The following is an 11,732-nucleotide window of genomic DNA, read 5'->3' as shown; positions in this document are numbered from 1 at the left end:
CTCCGAGGGCCTGCTCGCCCCGCCCGTCCCCTGGGCCTCCCAGCGCCTAGAAACTCAGTCTGCAGTGTCACCGGGGTCTTTGTTCTCGCGTCCTGGCCTCTAAGTTTCTTTTTTATAAGACAAATCATGTAATATTTGGCTCTTTGTGTCTGATTTATTTTTTTTAATATTATGGTTTCAATTTCCATCCATTTTCCTGCAAATTACATTAGTTCATTCTTCTTTATGGCTGAATAATATCCTATTGTGCTCATTTATTTTTAAGTAGACAAAGGTTACATATATATTATACATGTCATAATATTTTGAAGTACTAAACAATGCCTAAATCAAGCTAATTAACATGCTTTACATCATATATTTAGCATTTTTTTTTTCTTGGTGAGAGCACTTAAAATTTACTCTCTTGGGGATTTTCAAGTATACAGTCACTGTGTCATGCAGTAGATCTCTTGAACTCATTTTTCTAGTCTGAACTAAAAATATTAAATATTTGACCAATGTTTTCCTATATTCTTAACCCCAGTCCCTACACTCTGTTTCTGAGTTCTAGTTTGGTAGATTCCATGCTTGTGGGCTCATGTGGAATTTGTCTTTGTGTGCCTTATTGCACATAGCATGATATCCTCCAGATTCACCTGTGTTGTTGCAAATGACAAGTTTCTTTCTTTTATGAGATGAAATAGTATCTAGCTGTCTACGTCTACCACACTTCTTTTGTTCATTTATCTATGAATAGATGCTTCAGTTGCTTGCCTATCTTGGCTATTGCAGTAGTACTGCATGACCATGGGAATGCAGCTATTTCTTTATCATACCTAGTTCATGTATTTTGGCTGTAGACTCAGTAGAGGAACTGCTAGATCAGATGACAATTCTGTTTGACTTTTTTAGACCGCTCCATACTGTTTTTAATAGTGGTTGTACTAATATACACACCCACCAACCGTGTGCAAGGGTTTCTTCTTCTCTACACCTTTGGCAACATTTGTTATCTTTAGTCTTTTGATAACAGCCATTTTAAGAGGCATAAAGTATCTCCCTGTGATTTTAGTTGGAATTTCCTTGATAGTAAGTGATATTGAGGACTTTGTCATATACCTATGAATCGTTGTATGTCTCCAAGAAATGTCTATTTGTGTTTTTTTCCTCCATTTTTAATGAGATTATTTGTTTCCTTGATATCCAAAAATACTTATAGGAAAGCCCACATATTTTTCCGTGTATTGTTCTATGTTTGTCAAAAATCAGTAGGTGTGTTTGTGTGGATGAATTTTGGGGTTCACTGTCAGTTCAATTGACCTGTGGTCCTATTACCTATATCACACTGTCTTAGTTATAGCTGAATGCTACACATTTGTATCAGGTTGAGTTATTTACTCTACTTTATTTTTCTTCTTCACAGATGTTTTAGACAATCTAAAGCCGAGTATTTGCATATAAATTTTAGAATAAGTTCATATATGTGTATAAAAGACCTTGCCAAGATTTTGATAGGAATTGCAATAAAGCTACAGATCAACTTTTCTCTACAGAGAATGGACATCTTTATTAGATTGAATCTGAATCCACAAATATTGTATGTTTTTGTATTTATTTATGTCTTTGGTTTTGTTTTCTAATTTTCTAATTTTGAGGTTATAGAATCTGTACATGTTTTCTTAGTTTTATACCTAAGTATTTCATTGCTTTGGAACAATTGTAAATGGTAATGTTAGGTTTTTAGTTAAAGAGAATTCTCTCTGAGAACCCTCCTCACAAAAAGGGTTAAAATAGACATAAAAGATATCTGATCATAGTTATTATTTTATTTGATTGTCTGCTTTCTTGTGTGCAGGAGATACAGCTGAGGGATCATGTCAGGGAGGTTGCTGACCAATCACAATCTCAAACTTCAAATAGAAATCTTTGCTCTAATATTTTTGATTCAGTATCTGAGCTGAGTGGTTCTGAAGTCATTCTTCACATGTTTGAGGTTTAATAACCTTTTATTATAAGATAAAATAATATTTTCTTTGTAAATAATGGTGAGTAAAATTAAATTCAATAAGGTGACATATGAAGGTATCTAGCACACAGTAAATGATCAAGGAAAGTTTTTTCTTTCTTTTTTCCTTTCTTTATCCTTCTTCCCTTTCTTCCTTCTTCCCTTCCTTCCTCTTCCTTCCATTCCTGTCCATGCAAATCCATTATGATGGATGAGGACTGTATGTTTCCATCTAGGGAGGGTCACTGTTGTAGCTGCAGCCTGACTAATTGAACCAGGGGATAGTTCCTCTGGGCCCATCCTATCCCTAAATCTTCCTCCTTGCCATCACGTATTATTCTTCTTGATGATGTAATGATGAAGATCATTGAATAATTAAGCTTATTTTTTTCTGTTTAAATGCTTTATACTAAGAAATTCAGTGAGTTTTTGTGGATAAGAAGCCACATTTCGGAGTCTTCATAAAAGGAAGGTGGTCTGTGGTCAGTAATTAGCATGATTAGGGAGACCCAGGGATGCCTCTAAATACAACTGGAACTCTTCATGCTTTGCTTGATTTGAGTGCAGCCCTCAGCACTCAGAAATATAAAATATGAGAGAAACAAGCTCATATTTTGATGCAGAGACTGTCCTGAAGTTCTTGAGTTGAGTGCATAATAACATTCCATTCTAAGCTGGGAGTGAGCCAGTGAGGACTGTCATTCTTCCAGCAGAATCCACCCTATGCTGGAAAGAGCTGTATGTAGAAGCCAGAAGGACGGGGTGCTATTTCTCCGCTAAAATTTTAAATTTAACTGCTGTCCCCATAGAACTGATTATTCTTTTTTCTTTCTCTCTGCTTTGGCAAATACTCATCCAGTTTGTTAGGAACAACCTCCTCCAATCCCCAGTAGTAACTGTGGGCCAGATGTTTGCCTCAGGGGCTGCAGTAGAGCCCCAAAACCATTGAAAGTTCTGGCCGGGGCTACTACAGCCTCTTAATTGCTGTCAGAGGACCAGTCATCCTCACTGCTCAGAGCCTGGAGAGATTTTATTACTCTCTAGCCTCCACTCAGAGGTGTTAAACCAAGGTAGAACTATGGGCAAGGACATACCCAGCCTTAAAGGGTACCACATGATAAAAGGAAGCTTTTTTATTGAAAATCTATACATTTTCTGTTAGCAATTAAAGTGGATCTTTGGAAGTGTATTGACTTAGGATTCAGAGTTACTAGAAATAGAACTTTAAATAGTTATTGGTCTTGGCTTTTATTCTTAATTTTCCTTCAAAGGCTGCTTGTCCTAGTGACACTTTCTGTCCTAAAGTTTTCCCATTTCAAGTCCTTTAGTGGAAGTCATGTGAGTAATAGTATTTAGGGCAGAATGTTAGTCCAGAGGAGTAATATTGCCCCTGCCACATTCCTGCCAAAGGTCTCATGCACCCAGCCTGAGCTCACTTCTTTTGGATGCTTCTGGTGATTACTGCACATGAAACCTGACTACAGTGAGCTTACTCATGCCAGTCACTTCCTCTTCTTTCTCCAGCAAGGGTTGAAAATAGTTCACCATGCAGAGAAGACACTGTCCAGTTTCTGCAAATGGCAGAAGAGCATCAATCCTAAGAGTGACCTCAACCCTGTCCATCATGATGTGGCTGTCCTTCTCACCAGGTACTCCTGTGTCTATGTAGAACTCCAGGGCAGCAAGGTACCCCTGTGTCTGATGGGGCCTGGGGAGGGCAAGCAAGGCCTGCCAGGTATTCATAATCATGAAATTCTCAGTGCTCTGTGCTGGTCTTGCTCTATTGTGAAGGCAGCAGCTACGATCTGTTCAGCTCCTGACTCACACCAGTGGCAGCAGAAGAGCAGTTTAACACACACGCTAATATGACGAAGCTTTCCTGGCTAATAAATGCATCTGCTGACACAGTGTGAGGCTGGGGCTTCTCTTCCTGCCCCATGGCCCCAGCAGTTTTCACCTGAAGAACTAAAAACTCATGTGGGTTCTCAAAGCCTGGCTGGTTTGGTTCTGTGAACCAAAGGAGACAAGAAGCAGGAAACCATTTATTGCTAGAAATGGTGTGCACACAAACCCTGTGAGAAAAGAGCTGCAACTAATTAAAGCTCAGAAATTCATCGGCATTGGTGCAAGTCAAGAACTACTGGTTAAGAGCTTTTCTTTTACTGAATAAAATCAAATGATTAATTAACTACTTTCTCAAAACTCTTTTTGGTGAATGAAATAATTGCTGCCAGTATATGAAGGTACATTTTTATTTAAAAGGTATACATTATTATCTGAGTTCTTAGAAGTCTTCCTTTTTCCAGAATCAGTGAATTCCACAAGATTCCTCCCTCTCTATCTCTATCTCTGTCTCTGTTTCTGTCTCTATCTCTGTCTCTCCCTCACCCCTTCGTGTGTTTGAAGTATTGTCGTTGTAATGGGGCTGTAGAGGTCATTGGTTTGATCTCTGGGTGGGTTGAAGAGACAAATTGTTTTTCTCATGAATGAGTAAAAGCTCTCAGATGAGTTTTCAGCATAGACCTCAGAGAAGTTGCATATTTGAAAAACTTTAGTCACTGCTAATTGTCCTTTCCATATTTAAAAGTTCAAATTAACTTTGGTTTTCAGTGAAATCTCCTATTGTCCAAATCATATAATTTGACTTCCCAAGATCAAGAGGAAAGTAACCCAAAATAAAACATTCACCTTATTTCCTCACATTTTAAGTGTTAGTGAAATTCAATAATTATGAGGTAAAATCAAAATAAGCTTAGTGCTAAATTGCACCCTACATCCATCTTGACTTTTAAATGTTTATTCTAAGCATGCTTTACAAGTGATATTGAATATAAATTTATACATAGATTTTTTTTTCCAGGAGATTTTTCAGCTGTTTCTCTTGGTGTCTAACCATCTCTTTTCTCTGCCTGCAGAAAAGACATCTGTGCTGGTGTCAATCGTCCTTGTGAGACCCTGGGTTTGTCTCACCTGTCAGGAATGTGCCAGCCTCACCGAAGTTGTAACATCAATGAGGACTCCGGGCTCCCCCTGGCTTTCACGATTGCTCATGAGCTGGGGCACAGGTAAAGGGTCAAGGAAGTTGAAATCTTCTTGCTGTGCTCATGAATTGTATCAGTAGAGTTAATGCAAAACCCTTAAGCTGAGTGTTAGCTTTGGATTGCATCGTGTCTTGATAGTCACCTGCTAGACCTCTGTACTTGCATCTGTAAAGTGGGGGTAGTAACACACATCACACTCTCCAGCGTCTCCTCTGCCCTGACCACTTGCACCCATATGTACATCACAGAATCGAGGAGACCACACAGTTTTCTCAGGTAGAATGGCGTGTGCAGGGGCAAGGAGAAAAGTGATTTTTGAATTAACTCTATCAATTCAGGAATAACCTCAGATCAGTTCTTATGAAATGATCATCTTGATGTCACTAAAAAGACACAAACTTAACATGTTTTGAGTCTCTATACCATTGTGTTTTTCCGTGTGTCACTAAACCCTCTTCATCTCTCTATGAAACAGATACTACTGTTAGCCCCATTTGTATTATACGTACTAGAGGAGAATACTGAATAAATGAACTAAAAACTGTCATACACTTGGAAAGATCGTTACATGAACACTAATTAACAGGATATCCAAATTCTTGCAAAAGCATGCAGATTCGTTTAGATGAATCTCTTGAATGCAGGTTTGAAAATGTTTGAGTGAAGCATAATGAGAATTTTGGATTTGGCAGGTGTCAGAGGTTTCCATGGAGGAAAGATCTTGGCTCATTTGTAACTTCACTTGTCAGTATATTTGCTAATAAATAAATAAGAGCACATCATAGTCCTTGGAAGCTCAGAGTGGGGAAGCTCCATGGAGAGCTAAACCATATATCCTTGCCTGTCACGATCCACCAGCCTGGATCGTCTTCCTATACAGGAGGATGTCCTGAGTAGGGCATATTCTGAGTGCATGCCTAGAAACAAGGCCTGGCCTTTCCGGTTAGGGATCACTCACCATTTTTCTCACATAACAATTGAACTTTTCAGAAATAATTTTATCTCCATTACAAAGCCAGAGTCTTGACTCCAGAGAAAGTGAGTGCTTGATCTGCCTTTCCCATCAATGATATTATGACCCTGTATGATATTACAGGTAATATCTCTATACCTGCTTTCTCATCTGTAAGATCAGTAGGTTGAACTATACCATTTCTCAGGTGCTGTGATTTGCTGGGTCCTCACCAAAATGTCCTGGAGATAAATGTGAAATAGTTTAATATCCTTAGTTCTGAAAAATTGAGAAGAAAGAGATAAGAGACTTACTTATTAAATACTAATTGAAAACTTGGGGGAGCAGGGACAGCATGTGATCCTGATAAGGCCAAACTAAAGTCATTGGCATGCTGATAATAGAGCTAGCAAAATGACATTTTTATGTCGCTTTGCAGAGAAGGACTGTTCCCGCTCATTGGTATTAACAGCACCTGCTGGCCATGCAATACCGATTGAATATAACTGATCAAACTGAAAAGGGATTGCCCACGTGCTTTTCATCAGTGTCATACCCAAGCTAAAGAAAAGTTGAGAAGACTTAGCTTGATAAAAACATATTTTCAATTGTTCACTTCTTGTTCAAAGGGTGGATTCTTTACATTCTCCATTTCCATCTGATATTGTAAAGAGAAATATGCTAAGCAGGTCCCCCCAAAGCACTGTTCTCCTGTTTTGAGGCAATTATTGGCATGAGTATCTCTGGGCATGGATATATCACTTTTGTGAGGAAGGTCACCTAAATAAGTAAAGACAAGGGCAAGTATGATTTTTTCCTTTAGATTCCAAAATTTCTTCAATAATGTTAGAACACTGTAGTAATATGACTTGAACACAAGGAGTTGAATGCTTGAAAACAAAGTTAAAGAAATTCAGCAGTTATCAAACATGTTGGCTTGTTTATCAGACTAGAACTGTACACTATCTGAATCAGGTTGATGCTATAATAAGCAACATTAAGCTGGATATAAGTTTGGAGCTCGGTGAAGCATTTTGCATATAAGACTACTAAAAAAATTCCTTACCCTGTGATTATGTTGTTATTGTTATAGCTATTCTGTTTAAAATTATGCAGGAAACAATGAGAATCAAATTCTAAGAAACAATCTTTTTTAAATAAAAAGAAATGAATTTTCTAAGTAAAAGAACTTGAGAACACTTAAAGTGGAACTAATGTGCATTTTTTGAGTTTATTCAGAAACTGACCCTCCCTGCGACAAAGCCTTGAAAGCAATTCATTTATACAGAAGGTAAAGGAAATGCCTGTAAGGAAGGAGAATACTGAAATAGGAAGTGAAGGGAAGCAATAAATGGTTAATTGTCTCAGCTTCCCCTGTGGGCAACTGGACCTTAATCCCATAGGCAAACTCTGAAAAAAACAAAGCAACATATTTCAGAGTTATCTCACATAAGGAAAGAATTGGGTTATTTTATACAATGCCCTTAAGTCATTGGTCAAAGGCTGCAATTCCCTTGCACCTCAGGTTTAATAGGGAAAGACAGAGCAGTCTAACTTGGCCTCAGAGAAAACCCCCATGCAGAGAGATGCCAATAGCGACAGCGGGAAGTGAGCTGGTCATGAGCCTGCACCCAGGCAACAATAGCATCTGCTATAATCTTCCTTCGGGGCAGTAAGTGTCACCCCTTACCAAATTCTGAGTCAGGAAAACGTGGGATACTTTTCCCTATCTACTTTTCCCTGTCTACTATAATGACTTTCTAAAAAATAATGGCAGATTATTAAAAATTATTATTAAAATGATTATTAAGATAATGCACCATTATTTTTTAAAATAACATGATAACCTTAATTGATATAAAAAATCATTTGACAAAACTCAACACACATTCATGATTTTAAAAACTTTCAGAAATAAAGAGAAATTTCCCTGTCTTGATAAAGAACATCTAAACCAAATTTACTATTCAGCATAGCATTAAAAGTTTTAGCCCAGTATAAGAGATTGGAAACAGGAAATAAAATCATCCCTATATGAGCTGGGTGTGGTGATACATGTCTATATCCCTAGCTGTGCAAGAGTTTGAGGAAAGGCCACAAGTCTGAGACCAACCTGGGAATATACTAAGATCCTGCCAAAAAAACAAATAAACACATAAAAACAATTCACATCTGAAGATAGGCTTATTTAGAAAATTCCATTGAACACACATACACATACACACACACAGAAAAAGTGAGTTTATCAGCAGGATGCAATATAAACCTATAAAATCAATCATACTTCCTTATCCTAGCAATGAACAGGTAGACAATGAAATTAAAAATTTAATGCCTTTTATAATGACTCAAAAATTTGATTTTAGACTTTTGTCTTGCAATCCTACGAGAGAATAAATTTCTGTTGAATTGCCAATTTTATTTTTATGACATCCCTAGGGAACTAACATATCATACATCCATTAAAGCACTAGTATCTAGAATATAATAACTTTCCAAACCAATAGTTAAAAAATACATTAGAAAATGGACAAAAGACTTAAATAAACATTTCACCAAATGAATCCACAGACAACAAGCATAATAATGTTTAAAATCATTAGCTATCAGAGAAATGCAAAATAAAACCACAATTATATATCATTACACATCTATAAAAATGACAACAATGAAATTAATCTGATGCCTAATGCTTCCAACGATATAGAGAAAATGGATTGTTCATACATTACCAGTAAGAATGTAAAATGGTACAAGCATTAGCACTATGGAAAAGGATTTGGCAGTTCTTTAAAAACTGAGCCTGCAATTGCCACATTACCCAGTAATTATACTTCCAAACTTGTATCTGGGTGAAAGTGAGATTTATGTTCACACAAAATGTTGACATGAATGTGTCTAGAAGCCTAAGCATAGTATCCTCAAACTGGAAACATCCCAGGGCTTGTTTCTATCCCTCAGGCTGAGTGGTTAAAAAACTGCATTGGATGCAGAGCCTGGGATATCGGTCAGCTACAGGAAGGAAGAAGCTTCTAGTATATACAACAACACTGACAGGTTTTCCAGGAATTATGGATAGTAAGGAAAGGCTGTCCCAAAGAGTTAAGTACTATATGATTACATTTATATAGCTTTATGGAAACAAGAAAATTCTGGAAATGGAGAGCATACTAGGATTTAAGGAGGGAATAGGAGAGGGAAAGAATGAGTGTAGCTGTGCAGTGTAGTATGAGGGATCTTACAGAGCCTAAAATGCCCTGTGTTTTGACTATATTGATATCAGTATCTTAATTGTGATATTGTAGTATAGTTTTGGAAAATATTACATTGGGAAAATGGGTAAAACACGCACAATTACCTCTACGTACTGCTTCTTACAACTACATCTGAATCTGCCATTAGCTCAATATTTAAAAGGGTCATTTTTGTCTAATGATAGATAAAAGGTGTAAGAGGGAGAGGACAGTCATAAGGGTGAGACATGGAAGTGATAGAAGGCAATAGAATAGAAATCAAAATAAAACCAAAGGTGTGAAACTGGGGAAAGGGTGGAGAAAGGAGATGATGGAAAGTGAAAATGGTCAAAGTAAGTTATGTACATGTAGAAATCTGCCCAAATAAAATCCATGAATAAAAATTTTTAAGTTGAAAGAAAAACCTAAAAAAAACTGAGAAGTTCAATTTTTAAGAAAAAGCATCAGACCATGTACAGATGACCTAAAAAATTTTTAAGAAAGCCTTTTCAATGGAACAAAAAGAGAAAGATTTATTTACTGCTAAGAAAATCATGAAAGAAAACATAAAAGCTTGATTCTGAATAATAGAATAAAATGCTTTCATAGGACACCAAAACAAAGGACAGAATACTTTAGGAGATTCCTGAGAAGCATTTCCATATAGCAAAGATGCTTCTGAGGTGGACAGCTCCTTTTTTTTAGCTGTGTAGTTCTAATTAGCTGTGGAGCACACTAAGAAACACCGGGAAGATCAATGACATGGCCTGAGGTGGCTCAGAAGAAGGGAAATATGAAAAACTAATATGTATAGAAGACTCTCATTACCATTTAATAATAAATACACTTCACTGCGCCTTGGAAACTTGTTTGTTTTATCACTCACTACTTACAATGCAAAAGAGAAACTAAGCTGATATAGACACTGTAGCATAAGCAGATAATTTCAATATTTTTGGAAGGAACTTTAAAAATACATGCATGTGTGCCCTCAAATATATTATTAGGCTCCTAAGTGAGTTATCAGAAATGAAACTAGAGGGCTTGGGATTTAGCTCAGCGGCACAGTGCCTGCCTGGCAAGAGCGAGATCATGAGTTCGATTCCCAGTACCGGAAAAAAAAAAATAAAGCAAAACAAAAACAGAAATGAAACTAGAATTCAGAAAGAAAACTTAAAAACTGAGACTTAGCATCCTTGCCTTTTAAGTAGTGGAAATACCATGATATTTATCTACTCGAATTCCCTGCCCATCTTCTAGATTGTGATATATTTCATTAAGAGCTTTGCTCATTGTACATGCAAAACTAGAATTTTAATAAAGAACTTAGAAAAGCTCTCATTCACACTTTCATGGCTGTCATTCCCTGCTGATAGGCAAGCCTTCCTTAAAGGAGTTGGAACACCAAAGACTAAACAAAACTCATCACCCTTTGAGTTGTTTCAGAATGTACGGTGTTTTCTACTCCACATGCCTCTTCACAAGTCAACCCAAGTAGCTTCCTGAAATAAGTCTTTCCGCACTATGCTTCTCTCACCCACTGTATCACCGAATCGCTGGTCCCACAGCACACGGCTTATGTACTTATCTGGAACTAGAAGACACAGGGTCAGTTGCACTGATTTTAATTCTTTAGGTAAAATACAGCTGGGGGGAAATGAGTTGATGGATTTCAACGTTTTCAAGGAAGAAAATGAGATTGGGGGGAACTTACCATTTTATGGAAGCTCGAGGTCACACAACATATAGGACACCATCACATGGCTTGTGTACTGGAATATCCTTTTTGTGTAGTTTAGAATGTTTTACTAACTACTGAACAGAAGTTTGTGGAGTGTTTCATAAGTCTTGTAGGACTGGATTTTTAGAAGTATGGGGATGACCTGCTCACGAGGCTATCATTGAATCTGTTTCTAGGTAGGTGGTAAAAAACTTTGTAGATTAATTCCCTGAGGCCTTTGTGACTTTTAAATTCATGTGGAATGTGATTAGAGTTTGTAAGTAGGTTGATAATACTCTAATGCATAAGATACAAGAAAATCTCTAAATCCCCCCAAAACTGTTTTCTGTGAGAGATGCTCATACTGATCAAAAGATTTAATTAAAGTTCAGTGTGAGCTTCCTGGTTACAGGGCTTGAGTTTCACTATGAAGAGTAAACGGTTATACTTTCTTGTATTTGGATTTGGGGATTTGAGGCAATGTCATCAGATTGGGAGGTTTCCATGTGCAGGCAGGCTCTTCTGGAGAGAGATCTTACAGGAATGTAAGAAGGCTTCTTGAGAGTGTCCTAAGAATGCAGCTTCTAAATGGGTCTCATGGGTGAACTTCTTTCTTAAGCATTCTCTCTCCACGGTTGATGGTTAAGGACTTTAAGGTCCATCAAGGCTGTAGTGGGAATTCCTGAGCGGGGTGGTAAACAGAGCAGCACACCAAGGACATCACTGGGTTAGAAGCACAAAGTTATCCACTGAAGACCCCTTTCACCACTAACAATTTGCATGGCCCTTGACAAATCCC

General features: G+C 37.4%; 1 protein-coding gene across 1 annotated transcript in view; it reads left to right on the top strand.

The window, feature by feature from the left end:
* The window catches only part of Adamts12 (ADAM metallopeptidase with thrombospondin type 1 motif, 12), a 325,593-nt gene that overhangs the window by 195,830 nt on the left and 118,031 nt on the right, over positions 1 to 11,732 (top strand). Inside the window, exons 6-7 of the mRNA XM_005386164.2 lie at positions 3,512 to 3,636; positions 4,903 to 5,052. Of these exons, the coding sequence (XP_005386221.1) occupies positions 3,512 to 3,636; positions 4,903 to 5,052 (275 nt within the window). The remainder of the gene's footprint in view (positions 1 to 3,511; positions 3,637 to 4,902; positions 5,053 to 11,732) is intronic.

Source organism: Chinchilla lanigera, unplaced genomic scaffold (assembly GCF_000276665.1).
Source record: "Chinchilla lanigera isolate Chin_1 unplaced genomic scaffold, ChiLan1.0 scaffold00025, whole genome shotgun sequence".
Taxonomy (NCBI): Eukaryota; Metazoa; Chordata; class Mammalia; order Rodentia; family Chinchillidae; genus Chinchilla; species Chinchilla lanigera.
The sequence above is the reverse complement of the archived record's forward strand: the minus strand, read 5'-3'. Positions and strand labels throughout refer to the sequence as shown.